The 25,371-nt window shown below is 55.3% G+C and overlaps 2 protein-coding genes across 5 annotated transcripts; one reads left to right on the forward strand and one right to left on the reverse strand.

The window, feature by feature from the left end:
• The first annotated feature begins 273 nt into the window (after positions 1–273).
• Positions 274–14,904, forward strand: MAP3K6 (mitogen-activated protein kinase kinase kinase 6). Its single transcript, XM_074216697.1, has 29 exons — positions 274–562; positions 2,418–2,557; positions 3,460–3,483; positions 3,750–3,940; positions 4,080–4,248; positions 4,705–4,811; positions 5,335–5,502; positions 5,671–5,783; positions 6,040–6,199; positions 6,283–6,433; positions 6,525–6,632; positions 6,955–7,004; positions 7,143–7,238; positions 7,644–7,725; positions 7,807–7,940; positions 8,084–8,211; positions 8,608–8,744; positions 10,313–10,418; positions 10,684–10,841; positions 10,958–11,150; positions 11,242–11,377; positions 11,644–11,794; positions 12,059–12,244; positions 12,661–12,766; positions 12,964–13,144; positions 13,239–13,348; positions 13,619–13,701; positions 14,356–14,432; positions 14,594–14,904. Exons 1-29 carry the CDS (start codon positions 274–276, stop codon positions 14,655–14,657), a joined length of 3,798 nt encoding a protein of 1,265 aa, XP_074072798.1. The 3' UTR covers positions 14,658–14,904.
• SYTL1 (synaptotagmin like 1) lies at positions 8,743–24,895 on the reverse strand. 4 transcript variants are annotated; one of them, XM_074217990.1, is made up of 14 exons: positions 24,763–24,895; positions 22,265–22,413; positions 21,818–21,872; positions 21,666–21,717; positions 21,209–21,260; positions 18,846–19,060; positions 18,472–18,600; positions 18,144–18,310; positions 17,959–18,061; positions 17,372–17,530; positions 16,742–16,820; positions 16,484–16,583; positions 16,150–16,355; positions 8,749–15,666 (listed from the first exon to the last, which is right to left on the reverse strand). In XM_074217990.1, the coding sequence occupies exons 1-14, from the start codon at positions 24,888–24,890 to the stop codon at positions 15,527–15,529; spliced, it is 1,734 nt and encodes a 577-aa protein (XP_074074091.1). In that variant the 5' UTR covers positions 24,891–24,895; the 3' UTR covers positions 8,749–15,526. The 4 variants fall into 4 exon arrangements, with proteins under 4 accessions (XP_074074093.1, XP_074074092.1, XP_074074091.1 ...); XM_074217989.1 differs by having other exon boundaries at positions 8,750–15,666; positions 21,209–21,284; XM_074217992.1 differs by lacking the exons at positions 21,666–21,717; positions 21,818–21,872 and having other exon boundaries at positions 8,743–15,666; positions 24,763–24,854.
• Positions 24,896–25,371: the final 476 nt, after the last annotated feature.

Raw genomic sequence — 25,371 nt, forward strand, 5'->3', positions numbered from 1 at the left:
CCTAACTGGCACGGTCCGAGGATCCGCATCCAGATCCCGGCGCTGGCCCAGGCTGCCAGGGTCCGCCAGGGCTGACCCCCGAGGGCACTGAGCCGGGGCGGAGCGGGCCGGGGGCGGGCCGGGGCCGGGGCCGGGGCGGAGCGGGCCGGGGGCGGGCCGGGGGCGGGGCCGGGCGGGGCGGGGCGGGGCCCCACGTGGGGGCGGCAGCAGCGGCCGAGCCCAGCCGAGCCCGGAGCCGCGGGAGCCACGGCGCGGCCAGCGCGGGGGGCGGCCATGGCAGGCGCCGGCAGCTGCTGGCAGGACCCGCTGGCCACGGCGCCGAGCCCCCCGCGGCCGCCGGCCCCCGGCCGGGGCTGGGGCCGCAGCCGGCCGCTCCGCGTGGTCTACGTGCTGACCCGGGAGCCCGAGGCCGAGGCCGAGGCCGAGCCGCTGCCCCTGCGCTGCCTGCGCGACGCCTGCGCCCAAGTGCCCGGGCCGCGCCCGGCGCCGCAGCTGCGCACGCTGCCCTTCGGGCCCGTGGCGCTGGGGGAGCCCGCCGCCCTGGACGCCTTCTACAACGCGGGTGAGCCGTCTGGGGGGCGGCGCCCGGGGGCGGGGCCGAGGGGCGGAGCTCGGGATAGGAGGAAGGAGGGGCGGGGCCTGATGGCGGGGCGGGGCCTGATGGCGGGGCGGGGCCTGATGGCGGGGCGGGGCTCGAATGAGACTGAAGGCCCACCGCGGTGGGATTCAAGGGGAGCGGGGGGCGGGGCCGGGGTGCAGGGGCGGGGCTAACGCGGCCGGGTCCGAGGGGGAGAGGCCCGGGACAGGGCGGTAATGCAGGGCCAAGGGGTGGGGGCCTGGAGGGGGCGGAGCTCAGAGGCCGAAAACAAGGAGGCGATTGTGCGATGGGGCGTGGCTGGGGAAGGGGCGTGGCCGCAAGAACCTATCAGAGTAAGCTCCAGAGATGGCAATCAAGGAGAGGCGGGCCCAGAGCCCAGGGGCGGGGCTAGTGGGGGCGGAGCTTAAGAGGGTGGAGCCCAGAAAGCTCCGAGGTAGAGGTCACCAGGAGAGGGCTGAGGGGCGGGGCTAGAGAGGGGGAGGAGGTGGAGTGGATGTCTGAGAGGGGGCTTCCCAGGTGGGGCCCCCCGCAGTTTGGGGGAGTAAAACCCCCACCCTGAGTCCGCCTCACCTGCCCTAGGTCTGGAACCAGGCTCCGGTTCTGATAAACAGACACTTGTTAAGCAACCTCTGTGACCGTGATGGGCCCGCACAGGACCGCAGACAGACAGACAGGCAGACAAACAGACAGACAGGCAGGAAGGCAGACAGACAGGCAGACAGACAGATAGACAGAGGACCTCGGACAGACAGACAGGCAGACAGGCAGACAGACAGACAGACAGACAGACAGACAGACAGACGACCTCGGACAGACAGACAGGCAGACAGGCAGGAAGGCAGACAGACAGGCAGACAGACAGAGGACCTCGGACAGACAGACAGGCAGGAAGGCAGACAGACAGGCAGACAGACAGGCAGACAGACAGAGGCCCGCAGACAGACACGATGGAACCTGCAAAGCCTCGAGCCTGCACTGGGACCTGGGGTGGGGGGGAGGGGCTGCAGGCTTTGCTGCCAGGACGACAGCTTCTCCCAGGACGGGGCCTGGCCTGGTCGCCTTCTCCATGCTCTGCTTGGATAGAGAGGCCTCTCTGATGATGGCAGACCCTAAACCTTGGGACCCGGAGGGTCAGGACCCAGTGGAATTGAGATGGGAGGTCAGGAATCCTGGCTCCCGGCCCAGAACCCTGTTCCCAGGGCCTCCTCCCCCTGCTTCAGGGTTGGGCTTCCTGCTGGGAAGAGGCAGCCTCTTGCACAAGCCCAGGAAAGGGCTGACAGCAGTTTGAAGGGAGGGGCCCTCGAGGTCCAGGCCTGGGGAGCTGGGGCAGGGTGGAGGTGGGGCTAACATTTGTCTCCTCTAAAATGTGTGGGTTAGACAGGATCATCTCTCCAGCTCTACCCAGTGTTGACACTGGGTTCTAAGATTCCTCTTGGTTCTAATATTCTATATGCTAAAGCCCCTCCAACCTCTGACCTCCTGGGTTATAAGGGCCTTCCCAGTTCTGACATTGTATTCTAAGGACCCTCCAACCTCTGACATTCTGGGGTCAAAGGACCCTCCCAGCTCTGACATTCGGGTTCAGTGCCAGTTAAGGAATCCAACTGAAGGGAAGACTGCATGAATCTCTTTACCCTCCTTGGGGAGACAAACACGTTGTTTCTGTCCTAAAGATGGCATGACTTTTTTATTTCTTTCTAATTTCTCCCCATATTTATCACCTTCGAACCAAATTGGGAAAAGGGGTGTGGGGGTTCCCTGAATGGTCCTCTATCAGGCCTCACCCCTCTCTCTCTCTCCCCCTCCCTCCCACCCCCAGATGTGATTGTGCTGGAAGTGAGTGGCTCCCTGGGCCAGCCCTCCCTGTTCTACCACCTTGGAGTGAGGGAGAGTTTCAGCATGACCAACAATGTGCTTCTCTGTGCCCAAGCTGACCTGCCAGACCTCCAGGCCCTCAGGGTAGGTGGGCATCCTCAGAGCCAGATTAGGTAAAAGGTGGGGGCAACTAGGACCTTGGGCAAGTCACACATCCCATCCTGAAACACTTGAAAGTTCAAGTCAAGTCCACACGCATACATGCATTATTGAGTATACCAGGTTTTCAGGTCATCTCCTGCCCGCTTCTCTCATTGGGCACCTTGACCTGGGACAAATGATTTAGTTTCTCAAGCTTCTATATCCTTCCTCATCAGTAAAAAAGAGAGAGCTGGCTTGTAAGCCCCATGAGGGCAGGCACTTTCACCTTTGGTTCAATGCTTTGTCAGTACTTGATACCTGAGGACTTCTGAGGCCCCTTCCAACTCTAGGGACCTGTGATCTCTCTGGACCAGTTTCCTATTAATAATAATGCTCACTAGCATTTAGATGTACTTTAACATCTGCAAAGCCCTCTAACATGAATTATCTCATTTGGTCTCTACAACAAGGAATTATTATGCCCATTTCACTGATGAGGAAACTGAGGCAGTCAGAGATTAAGTGACCTGCCCAAACTCATGCCCTTTAGTAAGGTGAAGAATTTGAACTCAGGACTTCCTGACTCCAAGTCTAGCAGTTTTGACCATTGGGTTACCTACTTGGGGGGAGAGGTGGGCTAGATGACTTGAAATTTAGGCACCAGGATTGCTCTGGACCTCAGTTTCCTTACCTGTAGGAGAAGAGGGTGGGGCTCAATGATCTCTAAGTCCCCTCCAGTTCTGAGTTCTAGCAGGTATCATTAAAGCCCTGGAGTAGGGGGGGGGGGACCAGGCAAGGAGTCAGGAAAGGGCACTGGGATCCCTTTGGTCCTTCCCAAGCGTAACTCTGAGTCTGGGGATGGGCTGGAGATTGAGACCCTTACTTTAGTGACCTTTTCTCTGCAGGAAGATGTCTTTCAGAAAAATGCTGTAAGTAGAAACCAAACTTCTTTCCCTGGTCCCAGCCTCAGTCCAACCCATCCCACAGTCCCCTTTTCCTTTGTTTCTTGCCCACCCCACCAAGCCTCTGCTGGCTTGTACAGATATACCCGTGAACACGTGAGCCCCTCAGCCAGTTTCCAGTGTCAGCTCACACTGGCCCTGAACAGACCCGCAGCCATGGGGGGGGGGGTGGCATCTGCAGGGGAAACACGCTGCTCCTTTTCCCTTCCCTCATGGCTGGGACTCCTTTGCAGGATTGTATTGGGGGCTACACCTTCATTCCCTACATGGTGACGGGCCAAGGACGGGTCCTGTGTGGCGATGCAGGCGTTATGAAGGGGCTGGCAGAGGGGCTGTTCCAATCGGGGGCAGGTGCTGAGGCCCTGCTTACCCCCCTAGTGGGCAGACTAGTCCGCCTGTTGGAGGCTATACCCACCAACTCTTGGTATCTAAGGTGGAGGCACAGGGAAGGGTAGGAGGGAGAGGGAGTACAATGAGGTGTTGGGAGGGAAGTCCCAGAGGACCATGGGAAGTGGGCCTTTAGGAGAAGAGGATGGGAGATCCATCCATCATCCCTCACCCAGTGGCTACTTCCGGGAGACCATGCGAAGGGACATCCGCCGGGCCCGGGAGCGCTTCTCTGGGGACCAGCTTCGGCATGAGCTAGGCCGGCTGCAGCGACGGCTGGACAGTGTGGAGCTGCTGACCCCCGACATCATCATGACTCTGCTGCTGTCCTACCGGGATGTGCAGGTGTGCCTGGACAGAAGCGGGTGGAGATCAAGCAACTTTACAGCTCATATCACCTGCACTGAGGGATATTAGCATTACAGCCCATTTTACAGAGAAGGAAACTGAGGCAGGGTGATACAATGGAAAGAGCCCTGGATTCAGAGTTAGAGAGCCTGGGTTCAAATCCCATCTCTTATTGCCAGTGTGATACAAGTCACTTCTCTTTGCCTCAATTTCCTCCTTTGGAATTTGCCTAGAGTTCAATGCTAGGACTCCCAAGTCCTGGGGTGGACAGGTTCTTAGAGAACCAGATTCTAGGAGCTGAAAGAGAGAGAGACAGACAGACAGACAGACACACACACACACACACACACACACACACACACACACACACAGAATGAATGTGTATGTGTCTGTGTAGGAGGAGAAGGTACCCACTGGAAGCTGCCATCTCTCCTTTGCCCTTTCCCCCCACAGGACTATGGAGCCATCATCTCCCTGGTGGAGACGTTGCAGGCCCTACCCACCTGTGATCTGGCTGAACAGCACAATATCTGTTTCCACTACACCTTCGCCCTCAACCAGTGAGGTCCAGAGGGCAGGTGGAAGGGAGGGACTTCTCAGGACGGTGGGGAGACACCCTGGGGTCCAGGCCACAGAAAAAGGGGCTCTATGGATGAGCAGTGCAGGGAGGCCAGAGTACACTGGCCAGGGAGTTTGAGCCCTGGGTCCAAATTCCAACGTTGCCAAGTATTTCCTGTGTGACTTGAGACAAGTCAATTGATTTTCTTCAGTTTCCTTATCTACAGCTGAGGAGTTGGGGTAGATGACCTCAGAAGTCTTTTCTAGTTCCAAATCTAGAATCCTATAATAATGGAATGGACAGTAAGGCAGATGCCCCAGGGCAGGCAGTGAGGGAGACACCCCTGGGGAAGGCAGTGGGGAAGAGGTCCTGGGTAGTGGGGGTGACTGAGGGGGCATCCCTTGCCTGGGCTGAACTTGGGCCCCTGAGGCTGCCACTTAGAGAAGCTGACTGTGGGGGCAGGGGCTGGAGGGCCCCGGGCACTCCTGCTCAGGGCTCACCCTCTCCTTGCCTGCTGACACTAGGAGGAACAGGCCTGGGGACCGAGACAAGGCCCTCTCCGTGCTGTTGCCCCTGGTGCATAGTGGGGCCGTGGCCCCCGACCTCTACTGCATGTGCGGCCGAATCTACAAGGACTTGTTTAACAGCTCTGGCTTCACTGATGCTGGTCACCGAGACCAGGCTTGTCACTGGTAAGAGCAGCTGCCAACCCCAGGTGCCTCTGGGAATACCAGGGTGGATACCAGAGTTGGTGAACCTGGCCCTTTTAGTATCCAGCTTGTGTGACCCTTTAGGCCGAGTCCAGGTCCCAAGCTGTAGTCTATCCACTTCTCCTTCACCCACTCTGCATTCACCAACAGGTATCAAAAGGCCTTTGAAACAGAGCCCAGCCTTCACTCAGGCATCAATGCGGCTGTCTTCCTCATAGCTGCAGGACACAAGTTTGAGAGCTCAGATGAGCTCCGACAGATAGGTGACTCCTCCCATACCCCCAGCCCCAGGAGAAACCTGTCCCTGTAACACAGGGGTGGGGGTGCCATGCTTCCAACCCCTAAGAAAGGTGGGGAGAGGGGTATCATTGAAAGAGCCTCTCTCCTCATTGGAGTAGAGGTGGTCAGATGGCCCTGTGCCCTTTACCCCATTCATGGGCATCCCTGTGCCCTGCTTTCATAGGTATCCCTAGCCTCCCACTCCATTCACGGGCATCCCTGTATCCCCCATGTGCTTAGGACTGAAATTGGGTTGCCTTCTGGGCCGCAAGGGCAGTGTGGAGAAGATGCAGTATTACTGGGATGTGGGCTTCTACCTGGGTGCCCAGGTCCTGGCCAATGACCCCACACAGGTGGCGCTGGCTGCTGAGCAGCTCTACAAGCTGAATGCTCCCCTCTGGTAGGTACCCAGGGTAACCCTGAGGGAGGTGGAGAGTTGACAGTCCTTGAGGCCTGAAGTCCTGGCATGTTCTGTGCTCATAGGTACCTGGCCTCAGTGATGGAGACCTTCCTTCTCTACCAGCACTTCTGCCCAGCCCCCCAGCCCTCAGGGCCCCTGGACCTTCGGGCTCTCTTCTGGCTCCGTTTCCTCCTTCAATCTTGCCAACCCTTTGCTGCTACGGATGAATGCCCAGTATGATAGATGCAGATCTAGGGAAGGAGAGGGGGCTGGAGCCAAGGCTGGTACCCTGATGCAGGGTGAGCCCTTTCTTCAACCCTGCCAGGTGCTGATCCTGGAGCAGAATAAGGTGCTGCAGCCAGCCAGGCTTCAGGTGCAAGAGGGGAGCCCCGATATGGCTGTGACCTTGAGCCTTCTAGAATATGAGACAGAGGTGGGGCTGCCGCCTAGACCCCTTGGTGCCCTGAGCCCCTACCCATACCCTGTCCTCCCCCATCACCACTGTACCCCATCACCCTATGCACCAACCTCTCTCTCCAGTCCCATCCTCCATGTCATGGACCTACATCCGATCCAATCTAACCTAACCTACTATGTGTATCTCTTATACTCTGGACCTTAAGCAGATCTACCCCCCTCCTCACTATCCTGAACCCCCTTCCCCACCTTCTATGGCCTAAAATCCCATCCTCCCAGGCCCTCTAGAATGCCCCATCTCCCCCATCGCCAGTCCCCCATCGCCCCCTTTCCCCCAGGCTGCCGGCTCTGGCTGGACCTTCCCCGCGGCCTCCATCCGGGGAGTCAGGTGAGACACTGGTCCCTGATGCCCCCTCCCCCTCATTCCCGGCAGAGGGCTCCCAGCTGGTGGGAGGGCAGGGCTGCCCCAAAGGGTTCTGAGGGATCCAAGCCCACCATAGCCCCTTCCCTGGCTCTCCCTGCCTAGTATCTCGAAGAGAGACGAGCGCTATTGCTTCCTGTATGTGTTCCACACAGCCCAGGACTTCCAGTTGGGCTTCCCCAGCCACCAGCACTGCCAATGGTGAGCCCCGAGGTCAGGAGCCTAGAGACTGAGACTCAGTGGAAGGTCCTGCTGAGAAGGAGCCAGGGATTCTGGGGCCTACTAAGCTTGAGGGATCCTAGAAGGGATAGGTGAGGCTAGGAGGTGGGAAGAGGAGGGGTACCCCAATCTCCATACCTGGCATCCCAGAAGACGGAATGTACTTTTGAGCTATTAAAATTGACACACTCTGTAGGGCTTGGGGTTCATGAAAGCCCTATTAGGGAAGAACTAGGAATAGGGCCAAAGGTGGTAGGTCCTGAGACTATCTTGGACAGAGCTTCCCATCGACCCTGTCAAGGACGAGGCAGATCTAAAGTCTCTGGCCAGGCCAGGGTGGGCATAGGCACAGGTGGAGGTCCAGGATAGTTGATTGGATCCACATAGGTTCTGCAGGAGGATCCAGGCCTTTGTGACCCAGCCAGTGCTGCCTGGAGATGAGGGCCTAGCCACCAAGGAGGTACTGGAGGTAAGATGCTGTGCAGGTGTGAGTGGGCAGCTAGGGGAAGGGCTGGGGAGGCTGACTAACCCTGCCTCCACTTTCTCCCAGTTTGATTATGAGTATACAGAGACAGGAGAGCGACTGGTCCTGGGAAAAGGTACCTATGGGGTGGTGTATGCTGGTCGGGACCGTAGCACCCGGGTACGGATTGCCATTAAGGAGATCCCTGAGAGGGACAGCAGGTATGGGGGCCTGGGTGAGGGCACTGGTACAGTCTCTGGGTACAGGCTGGGAGGGAGGTTGGGAAACCACAGGACCCACTGTTATGGATGCTCTGCCTGAGTCATTGCTTGAGGGTGATGCTATATATTGACCCCATCTCCAGGTTTTCCCAGCCCCTCCATGAAGAAATCGCCCTGCACAAGCGTTTACGCCATAAGAATATTGTCCAATATCTGGGCTCCATCAGCCAGGCTGGTTTTCTCAAGATTTTCATGGAGGAGGTGCCTGGAGGTAGCTAGGCCAGGGCACAGTGGGTGACTATGGGCCCAAGGTCCCAGGACTTGGGGTATCTATAAGATTAGAGTTTTGGGCTCAAGAGTGAAGGAGTTAACTGTGGGCCCAGGACCCCATTACTTGGGTGGGGCGGGTATCTGTGAAGTTGGGATGGTGGGCTCAGGACTGAAGGAGTTAACTGTAGGCCCAGAACCCTAGAACTCAGGATGGGAGGTGGGGTATCTGTGAAGTTGGGATGGTGGGCTTAAGCCTAGAACAGGAATGGTCATGGGTGGGTGGGTGGGGGAGGTTTAGAGCAGGGACTGTGGGCTCAGGGAAAAGGATGACTATGGGTCTGAATAGGGCTGGGCATGCTCGGTGGGCAGTGTGGCAGTGACCTGTCGCTGTTTGCAGGCAGCCTGTCCTCCCTGCTGCGGGCCGGGTGGGGGCCACTTCAGGATAATGAGAGCACCATCAGCTTTTACACCCGGCAGATCCTGCAGGGCCTGAGCTATCTCCATGACAACCACATCATACACCGCGACATCAAGGTGACAAGGGGTCTCTGTGTGAGAACATGTGTGTGTGTATATGTGTGTGTGTGTGTGTGTGCAGAGACACACATACACATCTAGGTGATCCTTAGGGGGTGGATGCTGAAACTGGACCCAAAGGGAGTCATTAATGGTTGAATGGGGAGGTTCCCAGCAGGCTTTGCAGTGCTTTGTCTTTGACTTATTCTCTTGACCAGTGACCAGAGGGAAGGCATAGATGATAGATGAGCTACCACATTCACAGGGGAACACAAGGGCTTTGCAAGGTTGGGGACTGGCTCAGTTTTGTCCGGGCTTGAGTAGTTACCACAGTGCTTAACACATGGTGTGCTTTTAAATTGACATAAATTAATTTGAAAATTGGAAGACATAGGCAGTAGCTAAGCTGCTCTTAACAGACCAGAGGTTAAGCTGATGAGAAGCCCTACAGTGGTGCAGGCTCCACTTCTGAATGAAAAAATAGGATGGGGGACATATGGAGGAGCAGCAATTTATGGGGAAACCGACCTTGGGGCCTTAGTAGACTGCCGGCATGGTGAACATAGATGGCATGGCGTGGTGGCCCAAGGTGATTCTCTGAAGTTGACTTCCCCCATAGAGATAGCCAGAGTTAGGAGATGCCTCCTTAGTTCTGGTTAGACCCATGTCCAGGTTCTAGGAAGGACATTGATGAGTCAGAGGAGATGGGAGGTGGTGCCTCACGTTGAAGGAAGAGCAGCTCAGGATTTACACTGCCCAGAGAAGATTAGCAGACACATGACAGTCATCTTCAAGTGTCTGAAGGACTAAAGGGGGAAGAGGGATTAGAAGGCAATGTGGCGCCTTGGGTCGGCTCTCCATCCAGAGCCAGGAGGCACATCAAATCCCAGGTCTGCACAACATGGGACCTGTGTGCTCTGGGGCCTCCGTTTCTTCATCTGTAAAGACCATCAGCTGGTTTCTAAGGGCACTTGCAGCTCCAGCTTTAGACAACCTTCTCCAGCCAGGCTTCTTCTGCTTGACTCCAGAGGGTAGACGTTGCTACAGTGGTCATTGTAAGGTAGCTCAATGCTGGGCGGGCCAGCACATCTTGTGGACCTTTAGGGCTGTCTCCAATTCTAGTGACCTTTTTTATGACTGAGGGAGGGTCTTCAGGCAGATGCTCAATAACCCCAATTAAGGGCTGGACTGTTGGATTTGAGGTCACACAACTCTTAATGGTGCAAAAGGATCATAAAATGATGGAGTCAGAAGGGATTCCAGATAATATCTCATTTTACAGAGTAGGAAACCAAGGCCTTATAACATGAATTTATGATGGGGGGGAGAAAGTGGGGGGGGGAATAGAGGCACAGAGGAGATAGTGCTGGAAAAGGATGGAAATGGCATAGGACAACTGATCTGAGGACAGCAAGTTTATCCCCAGAGCAAGAGGGCTGAGATTGAGTGGTATGGGGGGACTCAGGCTTCCCTAGCACAGGACACCCAAACCTCCCTCTCCCTACCAAGGCAGGACATTAGTTCTAGGCCCTGGTCCTACCAGGTTCCAGCCTAGTACCTGCTGAACACCCATATTCTCTGCCTAGGGGGACAATGTCCTAATCAACACATACAGTGGGCTGCTCAAGATCTCCGACTTTGGCACCTCCAAGAGGCTGGCGGGCATCACTCCCTGCACTGAGACCTTCACAGGTAGTATGGGGAGGGGAGAGAAAGCCTGCCTTTCCTAGGCAATGAGGACTCTTAAGAACTCAGTAGTTATCTTGGAGTCTTCCAGATCATAGGTCATCTTGCCTAGAATGGTGACAGTGCCTGTGGTAAACAATGGTTCATGTAGTGGGTGGCAGTGCCCAATGTGAGTGGGTGTCTAGGGTGGGTCTATAATACGGTGGGAAGGCAGTGATAATACCTGGTCTGGGTCCCACTATACCCTTCAAGTCATAATCTATCCCAATAGGAACCCTGCAATACATGGCCCCTGAGATCATTGATCAAGGCCCCCGGGGCTATGGAAAGGCAGCCGACATCTGGTCCCTGGGCTGCACTGTCATTGAAATGGCCACTGGACGCCCACCCTTCCATGAACTAGGCAGCCCCCAAGCTGCCATGTTCCAGGTATTCCTCACCCTGCAGCCCAGGGAGAGGTGGGTCAACCAGGGCCTACCTGAAGTGGCTCTTGGTTTGGATCGACATACCCCAGTAACTTTCCCTACCTCTTGCTCTTTCCCTAGGTAGGGATGTACAAGATCCACCCCCCAGTGCCCAGCACCATGTCTGAGGAAGCCCGCGCCTTCATCCTACGTACCTTTGAACCTGAGCCTGAGCATCGTGCCAGTGCTGCTGCCCTTCTGGGTGATCCTTTCTTGCAGTCCCGGCGTAAAGCCCGAAACTCCATATCACCCCAGTCCACCCCTCACTCTACAGGTGGGTCCTGGGCCAGTGAAAGACTGTGGGGAGGGATGGCCAGTGGGAGGGGAACCTGGAAGAGCTCAGTCTGACAGCTCTTGGTCTCCAGGTGTTCCACCAATCAGTCCGGTATCCTCAACTGGCCAGTCACAGACAGTGCCGTGTCCGGGAGCCAGTCCCCAGATGAGCCCCATGCCCCCCAAGCGCTGCCTCAGTGAAGGCAGAGCCCCCAACAACCAGCTCCGGTAAGAACTGTAGACTGGGCAAAGAGAGGATAGGATGGGCATCTTCAAGACTGCCTTCTCCCAAACCTGGCAGTACAAGAGACCCCATATTGGGCCCCTTCTGGTCCCATTCCTGTAACTGGCAGCAAGTGTCCCCTGGTGCCCAGAAGAGGTTCTGTACCTTCATTCCAGTGCCAGCCCCCAGGGCTGCAGTGGCCTTGATCCTTTCCCCATTCTGGACCAGCCAGCAAGGGGCTTAGAAGCCAATGTACCCATGCCATGCTCAGGATACCCGAGGACTCTATCGCAGAGAGGACCTCATCCCCAGAGGAGAACCCACTCATGCATAAGGAGAAGGAGTGGAGGGCCATGCTGGAGCGAATACTCAGCCAGGAGCTGCCTACCATCGTGGAGAGCTTGCAGTGGGCCCTGGAGCAGGTGGGCACATACAGGCCTGGGATCTGGAGAATCTGGGTTTGTGGGAGACCTTGAGAAAGTCCCCCTGTCTGACCTCCAGAATAACACAGGCTCAATGCCATCTTGTGTTTGGGGTGCCACCCTCTTCCTCCACCTCAGCCCAACTCCCTTGCTGGCCTTGACAGTGACATATGGGCTGGGACCTGCCTTCATGGGAAGCATCCACTGGCTCTAGGCTGGGGCCTGAAGAACTAAATTTGCTTTCTTCCCCAACTTATTCCCTAGGGTCCCCCTGGACCACACTTGAGCCGGGAGCAGGTGGCCCAGCTGGTGAGAGGTCTCCGAAGCCACATTTGCTCTTCCAGTCGCCGACAGTTGACACAGGAACTTCGGGCCCTGCAAGAGCAGCTTCAGGCTCAGGGGCACAGTTTGGCATTACTACAGGGACCCCTCTTTGCTTTCCAGGATGCTGTGAGTGGGAACAGGGCCGGGGTTGGGGTCAACTAGTAGGGGTTGGGAGGGGCTTGCAAGCTGAACCACTCTCTACCTCTAACTCAGAAACTGCTCCTGTCCATGGGGAAATTCTTTCCCAGATCCCACCTGAATCCCTCAGGTAGCTTCTGCTCATTTCTCTGAGGGGAAGGGAAAAAAGACCAATGTCCCCTGGACACATAGAAACAATCTCCTCCCTTGGCTCCTATTCCCTTCTCATGCCATCTCCTGGATCTCAGACCATGCACCCTTACCCACCTTTCACCATAGGCCATATCCTAGTGGGCTCTACTCCTTCATCTGGGCTCCCAATGCTTCCCTTAGGCCCCCATCCCTGATCTCCAGCTCCTCCCCTTGACAAGCTGTCTCTCATCTGAAATCATCACCCTCCCCAGGTGAAACGTGTCCTCCGGAGGCATGAAATCCGACCCCACTGGATGTTTGCCCTGGATGGGCTGATGAGCCGGGCAGTACGGGCAGCCCTGACTGTGCTGGGGACAGGTTAGGCCTCAGCTGGAGCTTATGGCATAGGGTGGTCACCATGGTCAGTGATAAAGGAGATATTGAGGGAGGGGAAAAAGGTGCATCTTCTGACCCAGAGCTCATAGCAGAGGCCAGGCCAGGTCAGACTGGCACTGTTCTCCTGCTTAAGTCAAATATAAGTTGTGCTAGCTCCTGCCCATCTTTTGTACTTTCAGAGCTAAAGAAGCCGGCCACAGGAGGGAGCCACAGGGGGGAGCCTGAGGATGGAAGCGAAGAAGACGAGCAGGAACCTGGGCAAAGGTGTGTACCACCCAGGAGGAGTCACCCAAGGGCACCTGAAGAAGATTCCTTACCTCTGCTGGCACAGCTAAGCCTTCTAAGGACAGAGACAGGCAGGTGAGCACACCAGTGGATATTGTTCACCCCTCCTTTAATTCAGTATATGAGCATAGAATGATCAATCCCCTCACTATCACCCCTTGTCTTTCAGACTGCTTGGGCTGCTGGCAGAGAAGGAGAAGCAATGCCAAGCATTAGCCCTCAGGGCACTGCAGCATACAGAGAAGACTTCAGCTCTGACCTTAGGCTCTGGGCCTGCAGGTAACTGAGGGCACCAGTGGGACTGGTGGCTAGGGAGTTGGGACTTGTCCCTCAAATGGGCTGTGGCACATCCCTCCCTGGCGAGATGGTCAGCTAAATAACCAAAAATAACTCAAGTCTCCATGAGACTTGAAGGCCAGGCTCCTCTCTAAGATGCTTTCCATTTTTAGTGGAAAGCATTGTATCTTTGAGCCCAGGAGCAGGGAAGGAGGGTGACAGAAAGGGAGATGCCAGGCTCCTGGGGCCCATCAGGCTATTTCTTTCTCATAGATATCCTGCCAGTCTCCCCGGGGGACCCTGAGCTGGCCCAGTGGCTGCAGCAGCTGAATGTAGACTCAGACACCATCCAGACAGTGAGTAGTGGGGGGAGGGGGGAGATCAGGAGGGGAAAATGCCTCCTCAGTGCTCTGATGGCCCTTCTCTGGGGGGCAAAAAAGAGCCCTCTCTGGGCCCCTCTTCCTTTCTCTAGGGCTGTCACAGCCTTTTTTTTTTTGATATGAAGGGACCATTCTAGCGTAAGTGGGAAAGAGACTTTGGCTCTCTTCTTCACAGGAGAAGTAACAAGTCCAAGGCCATAGCTAGTAAGTGGCAGGCTCTCGAACCCCAAGCCCAGGGGGAACTTGTTCTATCCTCCAGTTGAAACTCTACTGATTCTTCCTTTTTGAGAAGAAAACCAAAGTCCAGAAAGAGTACCCTGACCCAAGGTCAGCCAGAGAGGGAACCAGGGACAGATTAGGGTTTCAAGCCAGAGAGCAGGGCATTTCTTGTCATTCTGGTGCTTCCTTTTGGGGCCTCTTTCTCTAAAGCAACTAGGTAGCAGAGGAGATAGAGTGCAGGGCTTGGCCTGTGAAAAACCAGAGTTCAAATCAGCCTTCTGACATCTCCTTATCTGTGTGACCTTGGTCAAGTCACTTAACCTCTCTGGGCCTCAAGGTCAGGGTAGTTGTGAGGGTGACCTTAAAATGCTATGTAAGTGCTAGCTACTGTTCTCTTCTCTGGGACCCTAGCTCCTGAGTCATGGCTTCACCTTTCACAAGCTCATCACCTGTGCCAGTCGAGATGACCTTGTCTACACTCGGATCAGGTATCTTCCTTGATTTACTCAGGCACAGATTCAATGGGCAACCCCATCCCCTCTCTGGCTCCAGCTTCCCTAGGCCCCCTGACACTGGCCAGCCAGGCCTTCCTGCCCGAGATGGGAAAGTGACCAGGCCATACTTACTGAACCTGCCCATCTCTCCAAAGAGGCGGAATGGTGTGCCGAATCTGGAGAGCCATCCTGGCCCAGAGGGCAGTGCCGGTGCCCTAGACCCCATCTCCCAAAAGACTCAGATGCAATGGGCACAAGGACAGACCCATGAACATCATGGCAGCAAGCAGCCACTCCTGCAGGGGCCCAGGAGGCAGCACAGCTCCTCGGTGGCCAGAGGCTCCCTTCTTTCACAGAGAGTGAAGGGAACAAACAGGGTGAATGGCCCTAGGAGCTGGCCTGCCCAGGAGAGGGCTTGGCCAAGGGCAGTGGCCAGGCCAGAATCATTAAAGAGGATACTTTGGTATGTATGTGTCTGTCATTACTGTGGGGCCTGAGAGAAGATGGGGGTTCCCTGGGACTTCTCCCTTTGGGTCTCAATCGATATTTTCCCATCATTCATCTGTCTTCCAGCCTGTCCATTTTTCTTTTTGGATCTGTGTTGCATAATGAATCTAAAATGTATTGATAAAGCCCTCACTAAGGGCAGAGCACTGGGGAGTGGGAGAAACAAAGAAGAGCCCCTGCCCTCAAGGACCTTATATTAGAAAAATGAGACAATGGTAGAAAGATGTATGAAGGGACGTTGACCCCATCCCCCAACACTGGCAGACAGAGAGACACACTTAGCTAGAAACAGACCCAGAGGACAGAAGCGGGAGAAGGGACTTGAGACTCAGGGCCGAAGATAATGGGCAACCAACAGCCTTAAGTGGCTCTTTTCCTCTCCCCTGCTGCCATAGTCCAAAGGTGCAGGGAGGCAGAACCCTTTTACCATACCCTAGGACTGTGGGTGGGTGAGAGAATCTGACCCCCCCCAATCTTTCAGGTCCCCAAGCAGTCCTCAGGGGCTTTTAGGCTGTGGTAGTGACTTTATTGTCCCTGCCCAATTCTCCTTCTGCCCCAGCACCTGGCAGGGACTAGTACAGCTATGTCCTGGGTACAAGGTTGGTCCTGAGGGGCAGGAGCCCATCCACCCACTCACAGGGCTGGGTCAACAGCATCTGCCACAGGTGCTTCTCTTCTGGAGTAGAGTCCATCCATGGCACCTGAAGCCCATAGCTGCTTCCTGATGGTAGAAGGTACTATCTCAAGGATGGGCACTGCCCTACCCAGCAATCAAGATGCTCAATCAAGTCAAAATGCATTAAGCACCTTTGTTGTATGGGGGGATTAGCTGACATCATTTCATACCCTCTGTTCCCTACACACCCTCTACCACCTGAGTGACACTTGGGTCTGAGAAGCATTTTGTTTGTTTTTTGCAAGGGTTAAGTGTCTTGCCCAAGGTCACACAGCTAAGTCGTTATAGTCTGAATTGCATTTGAACTCAGGTCCTCCTGACTCCAGGACTGGTGCTCTATCCACTGTGCCACTTAGCTGCCCTGAGGATCATTTTCAATCTACAAGCACCCACCTCCCTTCCATCACCCTGAGTCACCCTGTCCAAGTCTTCCCTTTCCTTCTCCCCAGTCACCCCCTCCCTGACTCTCTCCTAGTCCTGCCTCTTTACCTGCCCAGATTTTACTTTGCATGCCCCTGCCCTGCTCACCGGTGCCCAGGCTGAGACGAATGCCCCCTAGCAGGCGACTGCCCAGGGTGCCATGGTCCCAAAGGGACAGCTCAGCACAGGCCTGCTGCAAGTCCTCTGACTCAAAGCCATCATAGACCATAGTGTGGTTGAAGACCGGGTTCAGGCTGCGGCGGATGACCCTTGTCCTCTGACGGCTGGCTCGACTGTCATCAGGCAGCACGGAGCTGGGGGCACAGGTTGGGGGAGTGGGCATAGGCTGGGCAGCTGTGGCTGGTGAGGGTAGGGAGGAGATGCGTGGGAAGGAGGGGAAGCGGCAGGATGGTGAGTGGGGACGGGGGACGGGGACTCTCACCACTGAACATAGCAGTCCAGGGGGCCTGCTCGGAAGGGGACCAGGTTCTGAGCATCCTTCACCCAAAAGTGCAGCTCTCCACTGGCAGGGAGCCCGGCGCCTGCAGCCCCACCGAGAAGGGAGCAGAGCTCTGGTTACCGACCTCTGCCCCTCGCCCCCCCCTTGTGCTTCCTCCCCACCCCCAGGTCCTGAGGAAGGGTCCCATCGGGTTACGCCTCCAGGTCCTTCAGGGACGGACCGCGGCGAGGACTCCCTCACCTTCTGCGCCAGCTGGGATGAACTTGAGGGCCAAAGACAGCTGCCCCCGGCTCGGGAGCCCGTCCGGGGAAGGCGGGGCCTGCGGGGAAGGGAGGAGCCAGCAAGGGTGGCACCTGAGAGAAGGAAGCTTCAGGGGGTGGGGCCTGAGGGGGGCGACCACCTGGGTCGGGGCCTGAGAGGAGAGGGCTGGAGAATTGGAGTCCGGGGGGGGGGGGGCTACGATGCATGGCGGCGGGGACTGACAGACAAGCCATGGGAGGGGACTTCTCGGGAGGGGGCTCTGGGGAGGGTCGTGCCTAAGAGACCTTTGGAGGTTGGGGGGGATTGAGGCTCGGGAGGGGGCGATGTCTGGGAGGCTGGAGCTTGGGGTGAGTGAGGGGTGCGAGACGAGCGACCCCAAAAGTCTGGACTGAAATTGTGGTGAGGGGCGGCTGAGGAGTCTGGGGGCCGGGGCCGGATCGGGGAGCGCCTGGGAGTGGGAGCCGAGAGCTGGAGCGTGGGGGGCCTGCGAGGAGGCGGCATCGGGGGGCGGGGGCGGGGCGGGGTCCCAGAGCACTTGGGGGGGGGGCTGGCCTGAGAGGAAGGCGGCACGGCCCCACTGGGCTGGCGGGGGGTCTGGGGCCTCCTTACCCGGGGCTGCAGGGGCAGCCAGGCGGACTCGGAAGCCCAGTCCCACGTGCCCAAGGGCACCTCGACCTCGCCCAGGAAGAGGTTGCGGCCGAGGCTCTCGTGGTGCCACACGGAGAGGTGGAGCACGCGGCCGCCCAGCTCCGAGGGCGGCACCGAGTACTGGGGGCGGAGAGCCGGGTCAGGGGGCGGGAGGTGCCACCCCGCTGCTGCCGCAGCCCCGCCCGGCCCCGCCCCTCCCCCGCCAGGCCCCGCCCAGGTCAGCCCCCAGGACCGCCCCGCTCCTCCCGGCCGGCCCCGCCCCTCCCACCGCCCCGGCCCCGCCCAGGTCCGCCCCGCCCTGCCCCGCCCAGGTCCGCCCCCAGGTCCGCCCCCAGGTCCGCCCCCAGGTCCGCCCCGCCCCTCCCACCGCCCCGGCCCCGCCCAGGTCCGCCCCCAGGTCCGCCCCGCCCGGCCCCGCCCCCTCCCACCGCCCCGGCCCCGCCCCGGCCCCGCCCAGGTCCGCCCCGCCCGGCCCCGCCCCTCCCACCGCCCCGGCCCCGCCCAGGCCCGCCCCGCCCGGCCCCGCCCCTCCCACCGCCCCGCCTCACCCGCAGGACCTCGTTGAACACCGGGTTCAGGTTGCGCTTCTTCACCGCGGTCTTGCGCTTGCTCTGCGGGGACTTGTCGGGGAGGAGGTAGCTCTTCACGTAGCTGCGGGGGGCGCGGGCGGGTGAGGGCGCAGGCGGGGCCGGCGAGGCCCGCCCCGGCCCGCCCTCGGCCGCCCCTCACTCACGGGTCGGAGCGGCGTTTCCGGGCCGGGGCCAGCCCCTGGCACTGGATCACCTGCACCCGCAGCTCCCCGGGGCCCGGCTGGTAGAGCAGCGAGAACTGGATGGAGCCGCGCACGGGCACCGCGCCCGCCTCGCCCTCGCTGTGCAGGCTCAGCTGGCTGCCGCTCAGCTGCGGGCACGGCGGGGCGGTCAGGGCCGGCGCCGGGGCCCGAGGCGCTGGGGCAAGGGGCACGGGGCGGGGGGGACCGGGGGCACAACCCTCGGGGACGCGCACGGGGCGGGGCCGGGGGGACTCCCCTGGGGTCGCCCCCCCAGGACCCCGCCCCTCACCGTGGAGGAACTGAGGCTGGACACCGAGGAGCCGCTGCTCATGCGGTAGAAGGGGGGGGCCGGGCCCCGCCCCGGGGAACTGGAGCGCTCCTCCTCCCCGTTCTCCAGGCTCCGCAGACCCCGCTGGTCCTGAGGAAGAGGGGGGGCACTGAGCACCGCCCGGACCCCCTTGGGCTGCTGAGTCCTCCGAAGAAGCCCCCTCCTCGCGTGGCTCCCTGGCCCCTGACTTGGGGGGGGGCAGGTAGCTCGGACTTCCCTCCCTGGGGCCCCCGAGAGCCCCCGAGCCCTGAGGAAAGGCCGGGCAGGGAGTGGGGTGAAGGGTGCTCCAGGCCGTGGCCTCCGCGCCGCATTTTGGGAGCAGCCTGCTGGCCTACCTGGACTTGGGCAGGGCTGGGCTCCACCTTCTCCTTCTCCTCCTTTCCCTGCCATTCGGGCTCCGACTCGGGCTCCGGCCCCAGCTCCGGCTCCGGCTCCGGTTCCTGGACCTCTCTGGCCCTAGCCTCCGCCTCCGCCGCCTCCTTTTCCTCTTTCTCCTCCTCCTCCTCCTCCTCTTCCTTCCAGCTCTCTACGCCGGGGCTGGGGTCGGCACCTGGAGCCACAAGGAACAGTGTGGGCTGTGGAACGCTGCCCCCTCCCCTCTCCCTTCAAACCAACTCAAGTTACCACCCCAGCCTGGACACTTCCAAAGCCGGGGGAGAGTCCGACCCCCCCCAAAAAAACAAACAGAAACCTTGGGCAAAGTTTGAGCCTGTGCGGCCAGGGCGGACCATCGTCTGGGGGTCGCATCTGGCATCCCTAGCGCTTAGCACACAGCAGGCCCTTCATAAATGATTGTTGACTGACCAGCTCTCAGCGCATACATGTGTGCACACAGTGAATGATCCCAGGGATATTATGCACATTTCTAGCAATCTCAAGTTGGGAAAGGATTTCATAGCTGTGTTCTCTCTGTATTCTAGGGTCTCTGACACTTAATCACTTAACATTTATTGGGCTCCATCTAAGTACAGAACATCCTGCTGGGAAGAGATACAAAGTTCAGATAGGATTTGGTCCACAACCCTCAATTTGCACCCTATCAAGGAGATAAGAGACCGAGGCAGATAGCTGAACTACACAATACCAAGTGATAAAGGCTTAGAACTAAGAGGCACCAGGGTATAGTATTGAAGCTCCAGATAGGAAGGTGTGGACCCTTGGGGGCAGGAGATGTTTATCTCATAGAATTTTAAAACAGGAAGGAACTTTAGAACATAAAATGTCAGAACTAGGGAGAGACCTTAGAAGACTGAACATCAGAGCCAGAAACTCTTAGAGCATAGAACACAGAATGTCCCAAACTCAAAGCTGGAAGGAAGGTGTTAAAAACATTACATAATATTGTTAGACACATAGGTTGTCAATTTAAGGTTTGCAAAGCACTTTACATTATCTCCTGAGTTTCACAATAATCCTCTCAAGTACTAACACAGCATCTTGTCTGATTCACAGATAGGAAACCAACTGAGAGAGGCTGTGACAAATCCAAGGACATGAGGGGAAGCCAGAGTCAAGAAGACCTGAGTTCAAATGTGACCACAGCCCCTACCTGTGTGAAATACTACCTGTGTGACCCTGAACAAGTCATCTGACCTCTGCCTCCATTTCCTCAAATGTAAAATGGGGACAATAAACACCTACCTCCCAGGGTTGTCATGAAAATTATATAAGATAATATTTGTAAAGCATCTGACATATAAACAATGAAATGCTTATTTCCTTCCTTCTATGGTCATACACTCCCATCTGATAGAGGCATGATTTGGGTCCACACCTTCCTATCTGGAGCTTCAATACTATACCCTGGTGCCTCTTAGTTCTAAGCCTTTATCACTTGGTATTGTGTAGTTCAGCTATCTGCCTGGGTCTCTTATCTCCTTGATAGGGTGCAAATTGAGGGCTGAGGACAAAATTCTGTCTGTATAGGTACTTTGTATCTCTTCCCAGCAGGATGTTCTGTACTTAGATGGAGCCCAATAAATGTTAACTGATTAACTGTCAGAGATCCTAGAATATAGAAAGTTAGAATACAGGCTGGCCTATCTGGAATTTAGAACAACAGTAACAATAAAAGAGCTGGGGAAAGCCTTGATTCATCTAGTCCAGGTATTCTTAACTTGAGGTCCACAGATTTGGGGAAAATCTGTTATTTAAAAAATTTATAACATTTTATTAATAATTTAAATAATGTTTAAATAATTGGTTTCCTTTGTGAGCCTTCTTATTTTATGCATTTTAAAATCTTATTCTGAAAAACGGATCCAGCGATTCTACTAGCCCGCCAGAGCAGTCCATGAAACAAAAAAGACCATCTAATGAGCTAATACTTGGGGAGAAATTATTTAGCACCATGTCTAGCAGCATAGTAGTAGATTTACAAATAGAGTCTTCCCTTATCTCTTTGGCTCACAATTTTTCCACATTTAAAATAAGGAAGGAGGGTCTCACAAACTTTAAGGGTTCTCCCAGCTTTGACATTCTGTATTCTAAGGACTCTCTCAGCTCTAACAATCAGTTTATGAAAGGTAACTTACCCAAGATCACACAACATTGGTGGCAGAACTAGAATTAAAATACAGTCTCTTGACTCCCAGTTCAGATCTCTTACCCTGAACTGAGCTACCTGGATTTTTCATTTATTTTTCCTAGTACCAGAACTGCCTACTGCCCCCACTATTTTCTTTCTCTGGCTGCTCACCTGCCTGGACCTGGGAGTCCGGTTCTTCCTCAGTTGGGGCTGGAGCTGGAGCCTGAAGGGACAGAGAAGAGGAAGGCTGGGAGGGTGGGGAGTGAGGAGGAGAGAGTGAAGAATGAGAGGTCAGAGGTGAGGTCAGAGGTCAAATTATCACCCAGGTCCTGAGCCTGAGGGTAGAACTGAGAACCCTGAGCAGTGGAACCAGCTTAGCCAGTCTTAAAGCTTCTTCCTCCCACTCTCACTGAATAGCTTGCTTGACTCCCCCTCAGGCTCAGAGCTGACCTAAGGTTTGTGGGAGGAGGTGGTTGTGAGTCTGACTCAGGGACTTATAGGCTTAGGCTCCTGTCCCACAAAAAGCCAACCCTAGTCCAGGGTAATCATCTCCTTTATGACTTGCTTGATAAAACTGCCCCATTCACCACAGTTGTATCCCCAGGGATTCTCCCAACTCCTCACTCACCTGGGCTTCACTGTCCCTCTCTGGGGTGGACACCTCCAAGGAGAGCCTGAGACTGCAGGGAAAAGAATATCAGAGAAAGGACTCAGGTCTTCTGGGGCTCTCAGCCCCATCAGTGCCTCAGCCAACATCCCCTGGGACCCTTCCACTCTTACCTGGAGTCCACCTCCTCCTCCTCAGGCTCTCCTTCACTCCCCAGCTCTGGCTCACCTGTGCCAAAGCAAGGGCCTCAGTGTTCCCTACCCCCTATGTCCTTGCACCCATTGGGTGGGCTAGATGCAGTTTCCCAATCCTCCCAGCAGACACATTCTGCTCCTTCTGTCTAGGTCAAGGAAGAAATGAGTGGAAGTCCACAGGGACAATGTGGATGGACAACACAGTGCCCAGGAGGTTGACTTCATGCTAAGCCACAAGGAGGATTCAGGTGGGGGTAGGAGATTTGTGCCAGACTAATCAGGTCCAGGGCAACAAGGCCTACAAACTGGGGACCCCAAATGCCTACTTCCTGCCTGAAATTGTTCAGAGTCAGTAGGGTGGGACTCCCAATCTAAACTCCTAGGGGCTTCTTAGGGGCCTTGGTCCCCAAAGCAGTGACTTCTCACCCTTGGACCTCTTCTTCCGGCGAATGGAGGCTCGAACAAGGTCAGAGCCCAGGCGGGCATGACGGTGCCGCTGGGAGCGGGCATCTCTGAACCAGTCACCTGTCAGTGTCTTTAATTGCCCAGGGTCCACCAGTGAAGCTCGAAGCTTGCTAAAGAGATTGCAACGTGAGCAGATTATTGCTGTCCCTGTTAGATTCTTAGCAACACTTCCTAATAACTAGCTGCATCCCTCCAGCCTCCTCTCCCCTTTCCCAAGGCTTCTCTCCTCAGTTATATTAAATAATTAGATGCTCACAGAATTACAGAACCTTAGAGCCAGAGGGGACCTCAGCAATCATCTACAACTTATATCCAATAAGGGAACCCACTCCCTACTAAAGCCACCTTGGACAGCTCCCAATGCAGTTTAGAAGGATCTCCTAACAATTTGAACCCTGGACTTCAAAAACTTAACCCCTCTTTTACATGATACATGAGAAACTGGTTGGAATAAGAGCTGGTTGAAGAAACAGAAAAACCTAAGTTCAAATCCTAATTGATATATCCTGGCTCAGAGGCTTGGGGAAATCACTTTACCTCTTACAGTTATCTAAGACCCAAAGTGTGTGTGGGGGGGAAGCACAGCTGTTTGCCTCAGTCCCATGCTTGGTCTCCCCCTTCTCCTACTCCCCTGTCCAACTGATCTTCCTAAAGTTCAGATCTAACCACATCCCTTTCCTCTACAATAAATTCCAGTGGCTCCCTATTATCTCCAGGATCAAATAATACATGGCAGGAAATCCTCTGTATGTTAATAACAATCAGAACAACTACTAACTGGTATTTAGCATCTATTATTTGCTAGTGATAGTCTCATTTGGTCTTCACAACACCCCACCCCCACCCCGATGGTTGGAGTCCCATTTTGTGGCCTTTAGAGCCCTTCTGAACTTGATTTCTTCCTACCTTCCAGTCTTCTTACACCTTACTCTAGGCATCCAGGCCTCCTGGCTGATCCTCACAGAAGACATTCCAGTTCCCAACTCTGGGCATTGACTCTGACTGCTCCCCTGCCTGGAACTCTCTCCCTCCAACATCTTTGCCTCCCTGGTTTTCTTCAAGTCTCAGTGAAAAATCCCACCTTCTAAAGAAGAAACCTGGTTCCTTGAAAAGTTAGTGCCTTCCCTGTTGAATTATCTTCAGTTTGTCCTACCCAGATCTTGCATTAGTGATTTAGACTGGGAGCTCACTATTTGTGCCCTTCTTTCTATTCCCTGGGACTTCCCCCAGTTCTTGGCCCATAGTAGGCACTTAATGAATGCTTGATGATCAAAAGTTCTCTATAACAAGGAAATCCCATCCAGGACCATCTCTTCTCTAGATGACAGACTATCATGTCTCCCCTCCTACTCAGTTATCTCTTCTCGTGGTCCTTCAGTCCCCTGGATTCTAAGGTGGGCAAGTTCTAACTGGTCAACTATGGCACACAGAACTCAACCCAGTACTCCACATGCCATCAGACCAGGGCCAAATAAACCCATCTTAATGTAGCATCTGTTCTCTACCACACTACTGTGTTTGTCCTCTAATTCTCTTTCTTTTCATAGGAACTAATCTTTAGCTATACTTCCCTGCCCCTTGTGCTGGTGGAGTTTATGGTTTGAACCTTTTTTTAAAAAATCTATCTTAAATTTTACATTGTTGCAGCCTGCTGGGTACTTTCATATACTGATTCTGCCATCTAACATCCCTCCCAGCTGCATATCATTCAAAAGTTGGACCACTATTCCTTTTACGATTTGATCTAAATCATTGATAAGAATGTTGAACAGTTCTGGACAGTCACTTCCCTATAGAATTTTCTCCAAGTTGATATCAGTACATTAATGACTACTATTTGACCATTCACTGAATCCCGAATCCCCATAACTGAGTGATAACTGAACCCACAAAGCTCCATCTTATCCACTAGGATAACATAAAAGATATTCTCAAGTCCTTTACTGAAATCTAGGTACACTATGATCTCTGAGATGATTTGCTATAGAATGTTCAAGTTTCTAGGTGCTAAGGTCCCTTCCCTCTTTGACAATCTATATTCAAATCCCTCTCTGACTTTCCATATTCTAAGACTCCTCCCAGCTCTGACATTCTCTGTTCTAACTTTTTTTTCTAAGCCCACATTCTATGTTCTAAGTTACTTATTAGTTTATATCTTTTGTTCTAAGTCCTCTTGCAGCTCTTATATTCTCTGGTTTGGGGTTTTTTTTAGGTTTTTGGGGTTTTTTGTTTTTTTTTTTTTTACAAGGCAAATGGGGTTAAATGGCTTGAAGACCACACAGCTAGGTAATGATTAAGTGTCTGAGGTCGGATTTGAACTCAGGGACTCCTGACTCCAGGGCCGGTGCTTTATCCACTGCGCCACCTAGCTGCCCCAAGCTCTTATATTCCCTGAAGCTAAGGTTCTATTCCATCCACCTCTGATCCCTGCTCTTACTATTCCATGCTTCCATTCTCACCTGATCCTTCCCTCTTCCAGCTGGCGCAGACGGGCATCCCTGCTCAGGACATTGGAGATGGCATCCTGCTCCTCCTCGGTAAGGAAACTGAGATCCAGTAGTGTATCTCCCTCTACTTCATACGCCATGGGATGGCAGAGCTGAGCAACCCCCAGAACCACTGGTGGCAGAGGGGCCTTCTGACGTCCTAGGTATGCTCAGTGACATCAGCTGGTAGTGGTGACCAGGCTGCCAGTGGGCAGCTTTTTCCTAAGGAGATTGCCACTGGGTTTAGCAACAAGCATTGCCTCTTCCCACAAGCTGCCCACTCAGACCTAAGCTTTTCCCTGAGTCACTTGCCTTTCTAACTTCCTGTCTGCTAGCCTGACATGATCCTGACTCTCTTGCCTCTACTGGAGCGGGGTTCAGAAAGACAACAGAGGGGGTCAGTAGCATTGATGCCAGCAGCAGTAGGGTCAGTATAGACCAGGCAAGCCAAGTGGAAGATCAGAGAGTACAGACACACACATATTACATACGTATATACATGTGTCTCAAAACAGGGGAGCATATGTATGCAGGTAGACGAGAGGACAAAGGCAGAGGCAGGGCAGGTGTCCCCGTATGTAA

Source organism: Macrotis lagotis, chromosome 1 (assembly GCF_037893015.1).
Source record: "Macrotis lagotis isolate mMagLag1 chromosome 1, bilby.v1.9.chrom.fasta, whole genome shotgun sequence".
Classification (NCBI taxonomy): Eukaryota; Metazoa; Chordata; class Mammalia; order Peramelemorphia; family Peramelidae; genus Macrotis; species Macrotis lagotis.

Excerpts from the sequence above, each read along its gene's own strand:
- MAP3K6 (XM_074216697.1), top strand. The coding sequence starts at position 274 with ATGGCAGGCGCCGGCAGCTGCTGGCAGGACCCGCTGGCCACGGCGCCG. Across the intron at positions 4,249-4,704 it reads TGTCCTACCGGGATGTGCAG|GACTATGGAGCCATCATCTC; the intron begins GTGTGCCTGGAC and ends TTCCCCCCACAG. Across the intron at positions 14,433-14,593 it reads CTTGTCTACACTCGGATCAG|AGGCGGAATGGTGTGCCGAA; the intron begins GTATCTTCCTTG and ends ATCTCTCCAAAG.
- SYTL1 (XM_074217989.1), bottom strand. The coding sequence starts at position 24,890 with ATGGCGTATGAAGTAGAGGGAGATACACTACTGGATCTCAGTTTCCTT. Across the intron at positions 16,584-16,741 it reads CATCCCAGCTGGCGCAGAAG|GCGCCGGGCTCCCTGCCAGT; the intron begins GTGAGGGAGTCC and ends GTGGGGCTGCAG. Across the intron at positions 16,356-16,483 it reads CTGGACTGCTATGTTCAGTG|CTCCGTGCTGCCTGATGACA; the intron begins GTGAGAGTCCCC and ends CTGTGCCCCCAG.